The 21,641-nt window shown below is 36.9% G+C and overlaps 1 protein-coding gene across 5 annotated transcripts in view; it reads right to left on the bottom strand.

Annotated features, from left to right (window-relative positions):
- Positions 1-21,641, bottom strand: part of LOC121385357 (NGFI-A-binding protein 1-like) — a 63,686-nt gene that overhangs the window by 4,539 nt on the left and 37,506 nt on the right. For 4 of the 5 annotated variants that reach the window (XM_041516004.1, XM_041516007.1, XM_041516006.1 and 1 more), the window contains 9 exons: positions 20,922-21,065; positions 19,576-19,820; positions 17,646-17,855; positions 16,308-16,427; positions 15,186-15,319; positions 11,178-11,207; positions 6,608-6,643; positions 2,272-2,386; positions 1,511-1,716 (listed from right to left, as the gene is read on the bottom strand). In XM_041516004.1, coding sequence (XP_041371938.1) covers positions 1,511-1,716; positions 2,272-2,386; positions 6,608-6,643; positions 11,178-11,207; positions 15,186-15,319; positions 16,308-16,427; positions 17,646-17,855; positions 19,576-19,820; positions 20,922-21,065 — 1,240 coding nt within the window. The remainder of the gene's footprint in view (positions 1-1,510; positions 1,717-2,271; positions 2,387-6,607; positions 6,644-11,177; positions 11,208-15,185; positions 15,320-16,307; positions 16,428-17,645; positions 17,856-19,575; positions 19,821-20,921; positions 21,066-21,641) is intronic. The other variant, XM_041516003.1, reaches the window with a different exon arrangement.

Raw genomic sequence — 21,641 nt, 5'->3', positions numbered from 1 at the left:
TAATGCTGGTAGGTACTGGGTTCGCAGCTCGGCATCAGCTCTCACCCACAGCAAGTTTAACGACTCAATGGGTAGGTGTAAGACTACTACACTGACTTCCCTCTAACTAACCACTAACCACTAACAACTAGCCACTAACGACTAGCCACCAACGACTAGCCACCAACGAGTAGCCACCAACGAGTAGCCACCAACGACTAGCCACCAACGACTAGCCACCAACGACAGCCACCAACGACTAGCCACCAACGACTAGCCACCAATGACTAGCCACCAACAACTAGCCACCAACAACTAACCACCAAACCACCAACAACTAGCCACCAACAACTAGCCACCAACAACTAGCCACCAACAACTAACCACCAACAACTAGCCACCAACAACTAGCCACCAACAACTAGCCACCAACAACTAACCACCAACAACTAGTCACTAAACCTTTGTCCTGAACAGACAGCCCAGATAGCTAAGTGTGTGCCTAGGACAGCATGCTTGAACCATAAAGTGACAGACCCTAGTTTTTAAACACAAGTGTATTTTTTATTATTAGAGACGTTTTTGATAATTGAAATCAGACATTGCTTAGATTTTATTGCTTAGATTATCTGCATGTATTTCCGTACATCCGAAGTGTTTCTGGTCATCCTGCTGTTTCATATACCACAAAATGCATTTTTCATATTTTTAAAAAGACACATACCTCTGAGAAGTAACGGTTATGGAGACTATAGCTGTGGACTATTTTAAAGTTGTCTTTTTTTAATGTCACATACTCTTGTTTCATGTATTGTAACTTTATCCAGATCTGTGTAACAGGTTTGTAGATTAGCCAAACTTAAGTGTCCATTTTCACGGGTTGAAACTAAGGTCTGGGACTTTAATTTGAAATAAGCACGGAAAGAAGTATAAAGAAGAAGAAAGACAAAGTGAAACTTTAATGTTGCTAGTTGCTTGGTATGCCAATCCCGAGTTCATAGCCTTAAAGACCAAAGTGAGACTTTAATGTTGCTAGTTGCTTGGTATGCCAATCCAGAGTTCATAGCCTTAAAGACCAAAGTGAGACTTTAATGTTGCTAGTTGCTTGGTATGCCAATCCAGAGTTCATAGCCTTAAAGACCAAAGTGAGACTTTAATGTTGCTAGTTGCTTGGTATGCCAATCCAGAGTTCATAGCCTTAAAGACCAAACAAACTCAAAAACTTTCAAAGACTTTTGTTACACAGTGGTCAAAGACAATAGAATGCGATAAAAATACCAAATCAGTTTGTTTATGTTGCTGTCCATAGCAAACAGTTGAGCTTTTTTACATGCATCACGACAGACTAAATCTTGTAACAGGAAAATATCAAATGCATGCAGCTGCTTTGGCTATGATTTGTGAGAACTTAAAAAGACTTTTAAAGACTTATTATAATTCAAAGACTTTCAAAGACCAAAAAATAATGTTTTCAAATTGAAAGACTTTCAAGGAATCTCAAGACGGCTACGAACCCTGCATTCAAACTCACCGTTCTAGCTGCTTCAGTTTCGACACAATTTTACTTTGTTCCGTTAAGAGTTGAATGTGTTTCGCCTTCGCCGTTTCCAGTTCCGAATGTAAACTGGAAACCAGCGTTTTATCCTCCGCTTTCCTTGCTACGTTAATCTGGATTTTAATATCCTCCTCTCTATATTTCAGTTGAGTAATGTGGTGATTTATTGCTGTGATTCGTTCCTGAAAATGAAATGTACTGAAACAGTAACAGCTGGCAAAAATGTTATAAATGGTGCAATTAAAAAAAGAAAAGGAAATAATCTGTAACGTGCTCAACTCTCTCTTTCTCTCCACACCCATTTCGTCTGATGGGACACATACTCAGTATCCACCCCCCCCCCCCCCACCCCACCAAAAAAGTCCATTAACACTACGGTTGGCTATCTGACAGTTCACAGTTTTAAGAGTTCTTAGTTTGGGACATAAAGGCAATTTACCTACCCGCCTTATATCTAATAGCTTATCCACTGCATCACTGAGATACACATCATATTAGCAGCAAATTCTCTTAGTTCAGAGTAGAAACAGTATTTTCTGGTGATATATATACACTGCACTGTTGTGATAAATTTGCAGGAAGAACAACAAAGGGAAGAATGATGTTGATGGTCAAGTTCACAACTAAAAGGTGTAGCAGGTGTGATGTTTGTAGATCATTTTCCTCCAGTAATAACTTTTATAGAGTACATATTATATTTATGTATCTCACCAGTAGGGTATATGTATGTATCTCACCTTGGCGCGAGTCCGATCGATGTCTGGCTTCACGTTCTTGCGGTAGGCGTCGAAGTTTCTCTGGAAAACAGGATCAAGTCGAGGTTTCTTTGACGATACAACCATGTCTGCCGCCCTGGGACAGTATCAAACATGCATGACCAACAAGTTTTATTTACTCTATTTTAGTTCACATTATATTATCTTTTCAAGGCATTTGATAAATAGTATATCAGAGTTTAAGCTGTTGTTTGCCAAACTGACAAATGTGATTTGAAGTTGAACATGGTGAATGTATGTCATTATGAATTTGCCGAAAAGCTAATTTGAAAACAAGAGTGCTATTTGTAGGTGTACAGCTATTTAAAAGTAAAAAAATTTGTTTAGCTAAATATTAACTGAATTTAGCTTAAAATTTTCGTTAAGTTGCTATTAATTTATTAATGGTGTCCAGCTTAAACCCTAGATATGTAATAATAATAATTAAAAATATTTGTTTTAAATCCACATGTCCAATACATTAAGGCCAACATGACAACATCAAAACACAATACCCCAGTCTCAATTTTTTTTATTTTCTAAATAAACACTTAATTCCTTGGACAGCTAAGTTAACCCCCTTGGACAGCTAAGTTAACTCCCTTGTACTGCTAAGATAATGCTCTTGAAAAGCCTAAATTAACTTGGACAGCTACATTAATGTAGTGAGACCAAAACAATTTATTTTTAAGCAATTACCTCCCCTGTTTACCCAGACCACATATACTAAATTAAAAAAGTATAGCAATTTGGTATTAATGCATTGCAATTTAACTCCCTAACTACATTCAGTGACAAGACGGTCACATATTTCATTTTGTAATTGAAAATCTCCCGTTACTCATACTGACAAAAGATGCATCATTAAATCCAGTGTCTGAATTCACTTTGAAAGTAACAAGTTTTCATTTACAAGATTGCTGTTACTGTTAGTGTTACTTTATTTATGTGCCTATACCCAAAAGAGGTCCAGGCACGTCCATCCCACGTCCAGTCTCTGACACAGCCAGTGGCCGAGTATCGGACCAAATTGTTAAACTTCTTTGTCTTGATATACTTCAGTTGTAAACAACTATTTCATATTTAAAGTTTTAAATATTGGGGTGGATTTTTTTTACTGTAACTGATAGTATAAATTAAAAAAGCAACAACAAATATTTAAAAATTAATTATGAAAATCACTGTACTTACAGAGATATAGAAATATTGGACAGAAGAGCGAAACTTTTATTTTTAATAATCAGAACAGCACAGAAATATTTAATATTTTGTCATAAACACAGTTAAAACGATTTCAATGAATTGATACACAAAACAATGACAAAGAGAAAGATGGACAGACGGATGGATGTACACCCCAAAAGTATATCCTAATACACTTGGTCCCACAACACAAATAACAAAAAGAATAAGATTTTGCCCCAACCCCCCCAAACCTCCTCCCCCCCCCTCAATTCCTACTGAAGATATTGTTAACATTTAAAGGGATATTGTCACAGACCAATGACCTATTACATGGCCTAACAAAGTATTACTTAAAAATATATGAAGAGTTTAGGCACAAAACGCGATATATCCATTTTTAATTTTGAGTAAAATGATTTTTTCAATTGGCGTATATCGCGTTTTGATTTTTAAAACCCCCCCCCGGGATTTACCCAATACAATTTCATAAGGATCAATCACGTTTGCAGCAAATCAGCGGGCCTACGATTAGCCCTTGCTGACATACAATAATGGCTTTAACTAAAAACTAGAAAGAAAATAGTTTATATCGCATTTTGCGTCTGAACTCTTCATATATATTTGGGTTTTCCCTAAATGTACTTTATTCAACCATCTACGTAACCACCATACTTCACTTATTAATGATATTTTGTAAAAATAATTGAATTATGGCAATGGTCCATAATTCAAAAACTAACATTGCTGATTGGGTTGACCATCTACATAAATCAAGCCTAATATTCGTTCCTCGTATTCAGCCTTGATACATGTCGTCAAGAAATCGTGCCACAAAATGCTTAAATTTCATTGGATGCGATGAGATCTGATTGCAACGAATCGCAACGCTCCTTATAGATTCCCTTGTTATTGTAAACAAAGATGGCAGCGTCAGCGTCCGGCGGTTAATTTTTGATATTGCTTTCAAGATTGTCACATGTTACCGATGCTGTGATTGGTCAGCGATGTCATCGTGTAAGGGACATAATCGGTGTTACAAAGTTTTCTTCCAATAGAGGGCGCTAGTAGTCCATATCAGTAATCTTGACTACATGTATCAAGGCTGAATACGAGGAATGAATATTAGCCTTGATTTATGAAGATGAGGGTTGACATGGATTTCACTCCATCATGGTGTAATTAAAGTGATGCAATAGCTAGATTTGGTCTGTAAAAATTAATGTAATTTTGATTTATTATTAATTTTTAGAGAAGTAAGGTCCTTAAATCTTTGACAGGTTGCCTTTAAAAATTTAAAACTGATATATAAACAGTGTATGAAAAGAAACCACTCAGAACAGAAAAGGCGATACGTTGCCTTTAATTTTCATTTCATTTCAATTTATTTTCATGCTTATATCCAATTAAGGTTCAAGCACGCTGTCATTGGCACAAACCTCAGATATCTGGGCTGTCTGTCCAGGACAGTGGGTTAGTTGTTAATTCTTAGTGGTTAGTGAGAGAGAAGAGTGTAGTGGCCATACACCTACCCATTGAGTCGTTAAAACTTGCTCTGGGTGGGAGCCGGTACCGGGCTGAGAACCCTGTACCTACCAGACTTATGTACCGATGGCTTAACCACGACACCACCGAGGCTGGTATTGCCTTTAAACTTACTGCAATACAACACATAATAGCATATTATCATGCTTAAAACAATCATAGAGCTAACGTGGTTCTATGGTAAATGTCTCAAGAAGAAAGGAAGGAAATGTTTTATTAAACGACGCACTCAACACATTTTATTTACGGTTATATGGCATCAGACATATGGTTAAGGACCACACAGATATTGAGAGAGGAAACCCGCTGTCACCACTTCATGGGCTACTCTTTACAATTAGCAGCAAGGGATCTTTTATATGCAACATCCCCCAGACAGGATAACACATACCACAGCCTTTGATATACCAGTCGCAGTGCACTGGCTGGAATGAGAAATACCCCCAATCAGTTCCATGGATCCACCAAGGTAGTTCGATCAAGTGACGAAAGTACCTCAAACGAGCACTCAACCGACTGAGCTAAATACCGCTGTGGTATAATGCTGTGCTTTCTGCGGGAAAGTATAGATAAAAGATCTCTTGCTGTACAATGTTATGTGTAGCCTATGTGGTATTATGCTGTGCTTTCTGTGGGAAAGTATAGATAAAAGACCTCTAGCTATACAATGTTATGCGTAGCCTATAACATTGTACAGCAAGGTCTTTTATCTATACTTTCCCACAGAAAGCACAGCATAATACCACATAGGCTACGCATAACATATATTATGCGTAGGCTTTGTGGTATTATGCTGTGCTTTCTGTGGGAAAGTATAGATAAAAGACCTCTTGCTTTACTATGTTATGTGTAGTCTATGTGAGATATTTCTTCTCTCAATCCTTATGTCATAACAGTTAAAATGTGCTGGGGTGCCAATAACAAAGTATTCCTTTTTACTTAAAAATGATGTTTAAATATTACATACCATAAAGGGAAATACGTTTATAGGAGAAAAGTTTAAATGAAAACTGCAAAATTATATAAATTTAGTGAAAATATTAATTTCCTTCAGCACCGAATGCCGGTGACGTCAGTTAGCCCAAACACTATCACCAGTCAAGTAAAGGACAGAATTTTAACCACAGACTTTACCCCACCTTACGAAAGAATGAGTCACGTGATTCCCATGGGTTAAAGATCAGTTTGTAGAAACAAAGAATGGCCGATGACATATACCAGTATTCACCCATAGTATAAATTTTAATTGTAACAAAATACTTTTAAAAAAACCCTGATCTTAGATAAAATACAATTTACAGCATTATACATTTTAATATTTTATCTAAATAATATATATATATATATATATATATATATATATATATATATATATATATATATATATATATATATATATATATATGTATATACGTATATACACACACCCACACACACATATATATACCACCCACATCTGTAATGTACTGTCACCCAGTCTACTTTGAATATTAGTGTGTAGTATTAATTAGCAGTTATTTATATTATTTAATAAAGCTGAAACGTGTAAAGCAGTGAATATGAGGCTAGTAAAATATTCAAACTGAGTTACCTTGACAGATGCAATTCTTGTCTCTCTGGATTTAATCTGAACCAAAAACAAACAAAAAGTAAAAGATTTTGTCTCTATGACTTGTTAGTAAACATACAAATTAACATGTTTATTTCAGAGTGCTGCTATATTTGATTACAATTTCAAGTTTTCTGTTGTATCTTCTTTCATGTATTTAAACGATGAAAAAATCCCTTCTTTTTAAAAATGTATTTTAAACTTAATTTTTTTTTTTTTTTTTTTTAAATCAAGCAATCTATGTTTGGTGAAATTCTAAGATCAAATAATACGATGTTGGTAAGGGGAAGTAACTCTGAAAATTATTCATTTGTCTGAAAAAAATGATAATGAAAAAAAAAGAAGACACAGGGCTCAAACTTAATGCCGGCACTGACCGCATTTGCCGTCATTGAGATATAAATTACCATAGGTAGAGAGCATCACCAAGGGCACTTTTGTGCCGTCGGTAAAGCTCCTCAACAATGGCGAAATGTATACACCTGGTATGCATTGTCTGCCAATATTTAACATTTGCACATTTAAAAGATGTCTACATATAACAAGATCGCCTTTCAGTCAGGTTTATTTTCTGCAAATGTCACTTTTAAAACAATTGCCATAGGCAGGCTCAAAATTGCCGTCAGTGGACTGTTTCACCCATAGCAATTCTTTTAAACATTGCTCTGGGAGACTAATTCTTAAGTTCGAGCCCTGAAGAGATAAATTAGAAAATTTACTCGTCAAAGAGTGCGAAGCTGCATGTCATCCCCATAAATGAACAATTTAATATTTTTTTTTTTTAAATTGTCATTTGTCAAACGGAATGCTAATTATTTGGCGAAATGCTAATTTAAGAAACAGTCCTTTTATTGTTTAATGTATCTTTATTGTTTAGCATGTTATTATTATTTTGTCTAATACTCACTGGAAAACCTGCATTTCAGAACTTTTTTTTTAGAAAAATTTGATAATACATTTTAATTTTTATTTTTGATTAAGTTTATTTAATCATAACATATAGAATAGATAATTTTGCCTCAAGATTTCAATTTATTCTTCAACTTAAATATAACAAAATATAATTTATTGAAAATATTCATTATTTTAATTGTAACAAAATACCTATAAAAAGAACCCCTTATTTTAGATAAAATAAAATTTACAACATTATACATTTTAATATTTTATCTAAACTATTTTAACTTGGAACTAACAAAAACGGCAAAATGAGTCGAAACATGAACTTATATGGAAGCCTTTTCAGTTAATATTAGCTCGTAAAAGCATAGACAAATGAAATTCATAAAATATGGAAGCTTATTTAAATAATTACTTTGCTGCATCTCAGAAAAATCTAAATAATTTTACAAGGCTATAAACAATAAATGAAGCTCAATGAAGAATGGTCATTTATATCATCATCAAAATATTACTAAACATAAGAAATTCCGACTCGAGCTCGCGATGAGACAAGACGCTGTACCTTGTGCTCTCGATTTACCCAACCTGGGAGGTATGATAGCTTCGTTTGGGACTTTGCTAGAGTTCCGCGCCGCGTATACCGGGTCACTGGCGACGGTGACTTTGGTTTACGGCGCCGCGGACTCTAAGAAGAAGACGAGAAGAGGAGGAAGGAAGAAGGAATGTGCGCCAGGGACGGCACATGGGGGATCAAAGGGGCGGCTCAACCGCAAGCGGCAGTCCCTTCTGCGTCGCCTCCCCCCACTACTTCACCACCAGCGAAGACGACTCCACTATCGGAAACTTCCTTTGACGCTACGGCAGGCCTGCTGGACACCGCCATGACCCAGTCGCCGCCGCCGCCTCCTGTGTTGACTTCTATGCCCATGCCTGCTCCGGTGCAGCAGTCGACTTTACAGACCGCTCCCATTGAGCCGCATGTGGATGTTGTTGGTGCGACGGCGGCTGGAAAGAGGAAGGCAACATCTCCTTCAGTCCAGCCAGCGCGACAGCCTCACGCCCCTGCACGCAAGGATGACTGGCACTTGGCTTTGGGGAAACTCAAGGCTCAGTTTCACTACTATGTGCAGGGTGACACCACGGATACAGCGAAGCTGAGGGGCTGGTTTTCCAACCAGAACTGGAAACCACTACCAGACGGATGCCACTATGAGCTCCACACACTCAGGCTACAAGAGAACAGGACGGGACTCATCGTTACCCACCGGCGCCAGAAGATCTACCGCCAAGCGATTTTACTGACAGAAATGGACAACAACACCATCCATCAAATCATCAAGACGATCTGCGGCACCGGCTACAAAGTCGTCCTCCAAGACTTGGCCACGAGACGTCATCTGCTCCCGTCCTTGAGTGTGACACCACTCCTCAGCTCGCCATAGGCTCAGCCTCTGCACCCTAACGGCCTTAACGAGGCCACTCACGTGGACATATAGGTCGGACATGTTTAGACCTTCGTTCAAAATTTTATGTCGAAATTACCTCTTTTTTTTTAAATATTATTAAATAGTCCGATCCTCTCTTCTTTCTCTTATTTATTTTTGGACTGTCCTTCAAAATTAATTATTAATTTGAGATGCGCATCAAAATTTTAAAGGCCCACTAATTAATTTTTGGATGTAAATTTCAAAATTGTCCCCTTAATTTTTTCTGTCCCAGAGCAAGTCTCTGGCTATCCAGAGACAGGCCCCGGGACGGACATGCTCGAAACTCTAGTGGTATATGAGCATGTAAAAATTATTCGCACTCGCACTAAACATAATTAAAACATTTTTTCCAAAAGTTAAAACTGCTTTAATTCTCAAGTATAATAAAGTAAAAGTAAAAAAAAAGAAAAAAAAAAGAAAAAAAAAAGACGTAAGAACTGAAATGCATAAAAAATAACTATGGAAGCATGATATTCCTGTATTTGTTTAGTATGATTCAAATGTCAATTTATTAACTGTATTTGTTTAGTATGATTCAAATGTCAATTTATTAACTGTATTTGTTTAGTATGATTCAAATGTCAATTTATTAACTGACTCAGTGCCTTGCATGCGAGCCAACAGAAAACCCCCCAGTAAACAATCATCTGACACAAGGGCAGGTCCAGTAAAGGTGCAGGTGTGTGTGCATCACCCTTAAAACAGTATTTTTTAAAATATAAAAGTCATGTAAAAATGAAAAAGAAAAACACATATTTCATCCTCCCTTTTTAAATCTCAAACACCTTCCTAAAAACTAATAGATAATTTATGTTAAACATGTAACACTGACACACTAGATTTAATACATACATGATTTAACTCCCTTTAAAAAATATCACACCCATTCTTTAAAAACTCCTGGATCTGCCCGTGACATTATACCACATCATACTGTTCTGATACCGAATAACTTGTAAAACGAACACCCCAGCACACTGTTAAATTAACAGCCATTAGTGGTTAAATATAGACCACATCATTTTGTTCTGTTAAAAAAACCTTATAAACTGAACATCCCAGTACATTGTTAAATTAGCAGCTATTAGTGGTTAAATATAGACCACATCATTTTGTTCCATTAAAAAACCCCGTTATAAACTGAACACCCCAGCACATTGTTAAATTAGCAGCTATTAGTGGTTAAATATAGACCACATCATTTTGTTCCGTTAAAAAACCCCTGTTATAAACTGAACACCCCAGCATATTGTTAAATTAGCAGCTATTAGTGGTTAAATATAGACCACATCATTTTGTTCCATTAAAAAACCCCGTTATAAACTGAACACCCCAGCACATTGTTAAATTAGCAGCTATTAGTGGTTAAATATAGACCACATCATTTTGTTCCATTAAAAAAACCCTGTTATAAACTGAACACCCCAGCACATTGTTAAATTAGCAGCTATTAGTGGTTAAATATAGACCACATCATTTTGTTCCATTAAAAAAACCCTGTTATAAACTGAACACCCCAGCACATTGTTAAATTAGCAGCTATTAGTGGTTAAATATAGACCACATCATTTTGTTCCATTAAAAAACCCCTGTTATAAACTGAACACCCCAGCACATTGTTAAATTAGCAGCTATTAGTGGTTAAATATAGACCACATCATTTTGTTCCATTAAAAAAACCCTGTTATAAACTGAACACCCCAGCACCATAGCTATACAGTAAGGCTATACTGGTTATAATAATGAGAGAAGAAACATACCACTACTTCTAAATTTAAACAAGACAGCACATACCATGGCTCTAGTTATTCCTTTTTGTGAAGCTCTGTCTAGAATTATGGGCGAGGGGGGGCGAGGAGGGTATTGGGGAATCAATCTTTCAACCATTACTATCTGAGATGAGAATTTAACCATAGACCTACATGTAAATCCTGTATTAACTTATATAACAATGCAATGCACTAAATGTATACAGGGAATAAATAATGATTATACATGTGAATATTTGTACACAAGTATTTCTTATTCTCCTTCCTTCTTAAGCCAGAATTAAAACCCCTTATTCGACTAAGCATAATTATCGGACACGAAAAGCAAATTCTAATTCTAAGAACCAAAGATGTAAATTATCATACATAAACCATGCATTTACATGTATTTACCTTAGATTTACGTCTTTCGTTTGGCCCTCCCTGTAGGAAAATGAAAAATGGTGGAAAATCTTTAAAAACAATACATGGAAAGAGAAGTAACACTCTTTGTTAGGAGGAAGAGCAATGTTTTTTAGTCAATAGATCGGAATTAGTTGTTAGGAAGACGTCATCATGCTTAGTATAGACAGTGAGGGGTTTTAACTCTGTGCACAACGAATGAAACACTGTTTGCTGAATCTAGATTTGTCCCCGCTATGTAAAGTCATACAACTTACAGAAGCAGCCCAGAATTATTTTTTTTTTACAGTTACCTTTAGTAATAACAGAATTATCTTCCTTGAAAAAAATAATTAATGGAAAAATTGTGTTTAAAAACCCCCACATTTTAGATGAATTAAATCTAAGAACAAAAAAAAGAAAGAAAAAAAAAAGAGTAAAAAAATATGGATATTTGGAAATGTTTTTAAGTATAATGGAGTTGTCTCCCTTTGTGAGTCAGTGTTTTTAGTTGTTTTTTTTAATCCACAAAATGGATAATTATTATAAATATATCACTGGTGTCTCTCCTTGTAAATAACAATTTTTACTTGTACATCCCAAAATATTTGTAAAATGTAACTGTTTTGCAAGTTTCATGCACAAACTTGCATATTTTAATACTAGTAATAAAAATTCAAATACAACAAAAGTTATTTTTCCTGCTAATATACATTTGACAATTTTTTATATTTTTTTATATGTACATGTGTTGCAAACCACAAAGAATTTGTACAAATTAAAACACAATAAAAGAGTGAGAGTGAGGAAAAAAACCCTGCTACATTTATTGCTTATCCTATTTAGTTGACTGAAAACACTAACATGCAAAAGATAGAAAGCAGTATTTCAATTAACTTGGACTATACCATGCTTAAAGGCATATTGTCACAGACCACTGACTTATTAAATGGCATAACAAAGTATTACCTGAACAAAAATATAATTAATTTCCCCCTAAATGTACTTTATTCAAACATCTACATAACCACCATAGTGCACTTATTAATGATAATTTGTGAAAATAATTGAATTATGGCAATGGTCCATAATTCAAAAACTACATTTTCCAAGAGAATTGACATGGATTTCACTCCATCATGGTTCAATTAAAGTGATGCGATAGCTAGATTTGGTTTTCAAAGATTAATGTAATTTTCAATTATTATCAATTTTTAAGAGAAATAAGGTCCTTAAATCCGTGACAGTATGCCTTTAATAAACATATGAATAAATGAATGTATGAATTCATAAATGAATAATAAATTAATTAATTATATCATGCTTAATAAATGAATGAATGAATAAATGAATAATAAATGAATTAATTATATCATGCTTAATAAATGAATGAATGAATGAATAAATGAATAAATGAATAATAAATAAATTAATTATATCATGCTTAATAAATAAATGAATACATGAATTGATAAATTAATTATTTTGAAAACTGAATGAGAAAAATACTTAACACTTACTGGTTTAATATTTGAAAGTTCACTTGTATTTATGATAATATATAATTTAGCTACAAGTGTAGTAAATATAATTAGTACCAATATGGTTAAAAATATCTTGGTACATATCAAAGTAATATGTCCCACAATAACGCCAAGTGGGACGTAACACTTTGATGTCACAACCTTACAGTAACGCCAAGTGGGACGTAACACTACGACATCATCGATTGGCACACTACAACCTTACAGTAATGCCAAGTGGGACGTAACACTTCAACGTCATTGTGAGACGTCATCGATTGGCACACTACAAACTTACAGTAACGTCAGCCAAAGGATCGAGTGATATAAATTAAGATCGATTATGGATAATAAACATTTGGTAATTTTTACACATAGTCTTAGAGAGGAAACCCGTTACATTTTTTCACGAGTAACAAGGGATCTTTTAAATGCACCAGGATAACACATACCACAGCCTTTGACATACCAGTAGTGAGAAATACCCCAATGTGCCCACCAATGAGGATCGATTCACAGACTGATAGAGCATCAGTCGATCGCTCTACCACTGGGCTACATACAGCCACAGATAGGATTAGCAGTGATAGAAATAAGCTAAAAAAGTTACTAGTCCACCGGACAAATAGATCTAGAAATCTATTTGTCTGTCAATATTTTCACTTGTCCAAATAGATTGTTTTATTCAATTACCAGGATGATGTTTGTGATTGCTCAAAATGAAACTGCACAGAAATGTTTTACTTATCCACTGGACAACCACCAAGGCATATTTTGTTTGTCTGAATAGATTTTCACTCGTCAGAACAAACGGACAAGTGCTTTTTTCGAACACTGATTAGTAATGCACACATCAAAATAAGCAAGTCATGTCACGTCATAGGGTTTTATGTACACATTAGAACAAGCTGTTGTAGCACATGCCTGTCCTGGGACAGGAACAAGCAATGCATCTGGTAACCCATCTACAGGTTACCACAAAATAGGTTAGGACAAATTTATATTTCCAATATTATTACGAGAAAATCACATCATAGAAACCCTGATATTTCATGTTTTTTGTTAAATATGATTTATACCTCATCGAGTGAAGTTTGCAATGACCTCTCACAAATTGCGCTTGCGCGACGAGTGTGATATGATTGCAAACTTCACGACCGGTCTCGACTTATTTCAATGCCTGTAAAAACTGGTCTATTAACACTGACCCCTGTCAAATTTCTATAACAAGCAGATAACACTGTTTACAGGTCAGTGTTTTTTTATTTTTCATAATTCTGAAGAAAAAAAAAAAAATTAAGTTTTAAAAGAGGAAAGAAATAAAAAGTACCTTTTGTTAAATATATCATATCAAAAAATTACCTTTGGATATGTTTTATTTATTGTGTACGAAGCCAAAACAAAGGTCCAAAAAGTGACTGTGGTCAAGTTCTGTTTTTCACGTTATATACCAGAAAGAAAGAAATGTTTTATTTAACAACGCACACAACACATTTTATTTACGGTTATATGGCGTCAGACATATGGTTAAGGACCACACTGATTTTTTTAAAGAGGAAACCCGCTGTTGCCACTACATAGACTACTCTTTCCGATTAGCAGCAAGGGATCTTTTATTTGCGCTTCCCACAGGCAGGATAGCACAAACCATGGCCTTTGTTGAACCAGTTATGGATCACTGGTCGGTGCAAGTGGTTTACACCTACCCATTGAGCCTTGGGGAGCACTCACTCACGGTTTGGAGTCGGTATCTGGATTAAAAATCCCATGCCTCGACTGGGATCTAAACCCAGTACCTACCAGCCTGTAGACGCCACGAGGCCGGTTCGTTATATAGCAAAAGAAAAATAAATGCTATTTGTCATGTCAGGTACTATAATTAATATACCGTAAAAAGGTTTAGCAATTTTTCTTCTCCTGCATTGTACTTTAAATTACCAGCTACGTTCAGTGAAGGCAGGAAATGTTTTATTTAAAGACGCACTCAGCACATTTTATTTACAGTTATATGGTGTCAGACATATGGTTATGGACTACACAGATATTGAGAAAGGAAACCTGATGTCGCCACTTCATGGGCTACCCTTTTTCGATTAGCAGTAAGGGATCTTTTATATGCACCTTTCCACAGACAGGGTAGTACATACCAGTCAAATGCAGTTACGCATCTCATTTTGTATTGAAAATCTCCTGTTAATTACACCGACAAATGATGCATAATTAAATCCTGTGTCTTATTTTACTTTGAAGGTTACAATTTATTTATTATTTATTTATTTTAAGCATATTTAACAAATTCCTAAACTTTTTGTTTTATTATATATTTTCCAAAGGGAAATTATGGCTATACAATATACAGAACATTGGGTAAAATATATATTCAACAAATAACATTTTTTATCTTGGTATAAAAGTTAAGAGGTCTTAAGCAGACAAGCAGAAAAAAAACTCCACCCAACATGCAAACTAAAGATTGTTCCCAGCATGCATTGCTCACCTTGAATGACCTTTAGAATACTGGTAGCCACTGTCTTTGACGACTTGTCGCGCCAAGGGGAATAAATCTTCCCGACGTGTGATGAGCGCGGGCATGTGACGACACAGCTGAGCAGCTGCTTCGTTGACGGAAATCTACAAAACAAATCAGTTCAAGGAAGGAAGGAAGGAAATGTTTTATTTAACGACGCACTCAACACATTTTTATTTACGGTTATATTGCGTCGGACATATATGAAGATAGGAAACCCGCTGTCGCCACTTCATGGGCTACTCTTTTTGATTAGCAGCAAGGGATCTTTTACATGAACCATCCCACAGACAGGATAGCACATACCACGGCCTTTGATATACCAGTCGTGGTGCACTAGCTGGAACGAGAAATCGTCCAATGGGTAAAACAGTTCAAGGAGTTACTTCAAACATAAGTTAAAACTTTAGAGCACATCAAAATATTAACCATCAGCTTTCGGATGTCAAACAATTGGTAATTAATTTGACATAGTGTCATAGAGAGGACACCACTACATTTTTCTATTCATTACAAATCAAACCGGCCATATATGGTGGCATATTTTCAATAAATTAAATAAATTAAAAATATTGTTAGTCTTAGTAATACTATGTTACCTTGTGTAACAACATTGGACGATCGTTGTTTTATTTGTTTTGAATCGAACCAGCCGTATATGCAGTGACAGAAATAAGCAGAATGTTTCACTAGTCCATCTTCAAATCTACTTATTCATCAATATTTTTACTCGTACAAATAAGTTGTTAGTTTTATTCAAAAGCAAGAACAATGTTTTTGATTGCTCAAAATGCAACATAATTATGTTTTACTTGTCCACTGGACAACCACTAAGGTACATTCTGCTTGTCCCTGCAGATTATCACTTGTCAGGACAAACTGATAGGTGCTTATTTCGAAGACTGATATGGCGGCATATTTTCACTAAATTAAACAAATTAAAACTATTGTAAATTTTAGTAGCACTGTTACCTCGTGTAAGGACATTGGACGATCGTTCTTGCGTTTTGAATCAAACCGACCATATATGGCGGCATATTTTCAATAAATTAAACTAATTAAAACTATTGTCAATTTTAGTAGCACTGTTACCTCGTGTAAGGACATTGGACGATCGTTCTTGCGTTTTGAATCAAACCGACCGTATATGGCGGCATATTTTCTCAGTTCCTCCAGTCGATTTGGATTCTCATCCGTCATCCTCATAACAGTCTAAAAAATTCACAAATTTAAAATATTTACAACACAGTCGTTTAATTTATTCATTTCTTGGAGCAGATGTAAGATGGGGAACATGAGTTTGAACCCCCCTCGAGTTGAGGAAACCCACTACATTTTTTCATTATCAGGGATATGAGAGGGGCTGGAACAAAAAGCTCACTGCGGCCTCGGTCCAGGGGCCGCTCAAGGCTCCCTGAAGGAAAATTGTTGTTTGCAACCCCTGGAACTGCCAAAAATTGCATTCAATGTGAACAAATCTAAACTGGTAATAACTTATAATATAAAGCACACCTCATAAACTTGGAACTGTGAAAACATGCAAATGAACCGTGTGTGGTCAACAGTATTGAACATCATGTTTTTGTTGGTTTTTGACGAAATGGAAAAGCGCATTTACACATTTGCGCGTAGCTCTCACATGCCTGAATTATGGTATGGTATGGTATAGGGATTAATGTGCACATTCAGAGAAGCTGTTTTAGCGCACCGGTACCAGCCTCGGCCAGGTCCTACGTCCAGGACAGAAAAGGGTGGGGTGTGTGGAGAAGGGACCGCCTGCACTGGCAGGTGCAAGAGAGCACCAGCAGCCCGACTGGGGTTGGTAGCAGGCGAAGGGTTGGTTTGGGTGCTATGGAATTTGAAATGTCCCATAGGATTAATGTCCCATAGGATTAATGTCCCATAGGATTAACGGAAAAGGTGCGCATTTTGAATGAAGGAAATTGACACGTTTTTGATATTTTTCATTAGAAGCAAGGGATCTTTTATATACACCATCCAACAGACAGGATAGTACATACCACTGCATTTATACCGGTCATGGTGCACTGGCTGGAACAAAAAATAGCCCAATGGGTCCACCGATGGGAATCGATCCTAGACCGACCACACATCAGGCGAGAGCTGTACGACTAGGCTGTACTGCCCCCTTGATTGCTCAGCCATTTAATATATTAATTTTGAGAAGCAGATGTAAGAGATGGGGTCATAGGAGTTGTCTCCCCTCAGAATGAGGGGTCACATTTCCCTCTCCTCCTATAACATATTTAAAATTTTTAAGAAATAGCCCAATAGGCCCACCGATGGGGATCGATCCTAGACCGACCACGTATGAGGCAAGACTTTACCACAGGGCTCATCCCGTTCCCTTGATTGCTCAAGTGCTGAACAATTATTATAAAAAAATATTTTAAAACATTTTTTATTTACCTGAATATCTCTGTTAATCTGTTTCTTCATATTGAGCTCTTTAGGTTCGAAGGGAGGTAACTCTTTGGCGAGTTTCTCGGCGGCAACCGCGATGGCGTTGATCTGGCTCTCCACAAGGACCGGGGTACACATCACCCCGGAGACAGGGGACGGGGAATGTTGGCTGGTGGCAGCAAGGGAGTATCCACAAACACCCTGGCTGAAATCATCCTGGGAAGAGCAAAACAGAGTTAAAATTATCAATAATTAAAGGTGCACTATCACATGTTCGTTGAAAAAAGTTTGTTTTAACAACACCACTAGAGCACAGGGATTTATTAATCATCGGGTATTGGATGTCAAACATTTGGTAATTTTGACAAATAGTCTTAGAGAGGAAACCCACTACATTTTCCCATTAGTAGCAAGGGATCTTTGGTACACTGGCTGGAAGAAATAGCTAAATGGGCCACTGACAGGAATCGATCCCAATACCTTCATTGCAGAGTGAAACAAAGTTCAAATTATCACTATTTAAAGGTGCACCATCACACCCTTGGTTGAAATCATCCTGCAGTGTGAAATGAGATCATATTATCAATATTTAAATGTACACTATAAGGAAGGGAAGTTTTATTTAACAACACACTCAACACATTTTAATTAGTTATATAGTGTTGGACAATTAAATGGAACAATCATCCTCTAGGAATCATCTTCCTACCAACCCACTGTTACAATACCTGCTGCTATGGCATATCAAGTTATTACACGTCAGTGTAAGATATTGCTCATGTCATAACAATCACTCAGTATCTAACTAGTGTAATATTGGCGTGACGTGAGCGTCACATAGATTACTTGCTGACCCAATTCGTAGAAAAATAACATGTAGTAGATCTCGACATCTGCTTATTTCTGCATTTGAAGCTTGTTTGCAGTTGGTTTGTAATAAATGAAATACTGAACTAGCTTGCCTGTCATACCATTTTTATCAAACAGTATTGGTATTTGTATTGCTTTCGCTCGTCAGATACCAAAACTGTCAACTGATTTCATAAAACTGGTATGACAGGCAAACTCGTTTAGTATTCTGTATTTAATTTTGATATGGTAATGTAACAGTTGGTGACATCTCCAAAGTTGTAGCGCTAAGGCAACAAAACAATAGTTACAACAGTAATTATTTGTTGCTATGGCTGTAACTGTTTCTATGGTAATGAAACTATTGCTGCAATCATTCAACTGCTGGTACAATAATGTCACTCCCAATAATACTAACATCTTTTGATGTTGTTCTGCTGTGGCATCACAGCTACATTTTTACAACAGTCAAGCCTGCTCTATAAGCTACTTGTATTAAGCAGCCTGATAGTACAAACTACATGTAACCTGTGTTAATTAAGCAGCCACACTTATTATTTTTCCAAGTGAAATAATATTATACAAAATGACCTATATTAAACAGCCACCTGCCTTAAACAGCCATTTTGTGATACTCCCTTTGGTGGCTGCTCAACACAGGTTTGTCTCTATCTACTGTAGCCATGGTAACAAACCTGGAATCTCGGCAACATATCTGTATCCCTGACCAACCCAACTGTATCAGGTTTGTCTGTAATTAGTGTAGCCATGGTAAAACAACTGTAACCTCGGCAAAGTAATTGCATGCCTGACAACCCAACTGTATCCCTGGCAACCCAATTGTATCCCTGGTAAACCAACTGTAACGCCCGGCAACACAACTGTACCCCCCCCCCCCCAGCAACCCAACTGTATCCCTGGTAACCCAACTGTATCCCTGGTAACCCAACTGTACCCTCCCCACTCCCCGGCAACCCAACTGTATCCCTGGTAACCCAACTGTAACGCCCGGCAACCCAAATGTACTCTCACCCACCCCACCCCCCCACCCCACCCCCACCCCCGACTGGCAACAAAGTAAACTCACAATCATGCTGACGTCCTTGACATCGTTCTGTTGTGGCGAGTTGGACGAGGGACTGCGTGTGTCGCGTGGGCCCGGGCTCACACTGGGCTGCGGAGACTGGGGGCTCCACGACGGAGCGGTCACCACTGACGATGGGGGCGTGGAATGTAAGGAGAAACCGAGAGCCTGGAGCTGGTCGCGCGCCACCGCTGTGATGCTCCCTGGGGCCGGGTTCGCAGACAGGCTGGTGCTGCCTTGGAATGATGCTGAATTCACAAACAAAGAAGAAAAACAATGGGGTTAGGTTAGATAGATACATTACATGATACTGTTTGCCCTAGACATTTTGCAAGACATGATAGACTGGTGCTGTCTTGGAATGATGCTAAATTCACAAACACAGAAGAAAAACAATGGGGTTAGGTTAGGTAGATACATTATATGATAGTGTTTGCCCTAGACATGAAAGACTTATAAACTCTTCTGGGGACATTTCACCATGTCCGTGCACTTTTTTTTTCATTGAAGACAAAATATTTTTTAAAATAAAAATAAATGTAATTAATGTGCTTGCTTTACTAAATGAAAGGCAATTTTAACAGGAATTAGTTTAACTGTTTTTAACAGGAAACAGTTTAGTTTATTGTCTTTCAGTGGAAAATAGCTTGGAATTTTTAGTTCAAAAAGGTTTTCGGCAAGTATTTTCGCTTTATAAAAATGGCGGCATGTCACAGTAATTTTCAGGGATCAATAGCCGATTGTGATAGTGAATTTGATAATAAATTTGATCGTTTTACCAACAATGAAAATCACCAAATATTGCAATATGAATCGTAGTTTGTGTTTAAAAAAAAATTCTGGTCAGAAAACCAGTGTTATCGGGAATAATGGACATAAATACTGGACAGCTGGCCACAAATGCCCGTAAGTAAATACGACTTTTTAGATTTTTGCCTAATTTTAATCACCCTTAACGGATCTAAAATATCATAAAAATCACAAAAACCCAGTAAAAATTATAAACTTGTACCCACTCAATGTGGTTTTTGTCAAAAATTAATTAAGGTTAGCTGAAGAAAATGTTCTGTATAACCAGAAGAAAAACAATGCGAATTTTTTTTTTTTAAAACAGGTACCCCATTTATGTTTCAAGCACAAGGCTATTTGACATGGTGGTACTAGATGGAATAAAATTGCATACATTTCTTGCCTGGATAAAACATTTTTTTTTTACACCAGACACTCTCACATTTATCACCAATGGCAGGACTTGTGGTAGTAACTGCTCTATCAACCCTGGGTGCACCATGAACTTTGACCCAGCTGGATACTATTTGGGTTGGTACTACCTATAAACTAGCACTCACTGTCCTGTGGGTTTTGGACCCAGTCTTGGAGAGCTTTTTGCAGTCGTCGTACGTGAAGGGGCTTGGACGCCATGCCGACAAGCGCCATGATTTCCAGGAACTCCTCTTCTCCCGCTTCACACAGCTGCTGTACGTCATCGCCACCTGCAGGCAGAAACAGCAAACATTCATTTACAAACCTAAATCAGGGTTCATACACTTAAAACAGTTTCATTTTCCAGCACTTAAGCACCATTTTGGTTCATTTTCCATCAAACATTCATTTACAAACCTATATCAGGGTTCATACACTTAAAACATTTTCATTTTCCATGACTTTTAAGCACCATTTTGGTTAATTTTCCAGGACATTTTTTTACATTTTTCCAGGAGTCTGAATACATTACCTGGAAAGGATTTTTTTTAACGACACCCCAGTAAACAGCAAACATTCATTTACAAACCTATATGAGCAAACTAAGTTCGAATTAAGCATCAGCTCTCCAAAACGCACCAAAATGACTTGAAAAAATGTACGCAAATCTTATCCTTTTTGACTTCAATATTGCCCCCATCCACTACCAACCCTGGTGAGTCTCTTGATAGTCTCTTGCATCTGCCAGTGGTCCCTTCTCCCACCCACCCACCCCATTCCGTTTTCCTGTCCTGGATGGAGGAGCCAGCCCAGGCTGACACCTGCGCCCATGACAGGCGTGTGCTACAACAGCTTGTACTGAATGT

This window comes from Gigantopelta aegis, chromosome 11 (assembly GCF_016097555.1).
Source record: "Gigantopelta aegis isolate Gae_Host chromosome 11, Gae_host_genome, whole genome shotgun sequence".
NCBI classification, from domain to species: Eukaryota; Metazoa; Mollusca; class Gastropoda; order Neomphalida; family Peltospiridae; genus Gigantopelta; species Gigantopelta aegis.
The sequence above is the reverse complement of the archived record's forward strand: the minus strand, read 5'-3'. Positions and strand labels throughout refer to the sequence as shown.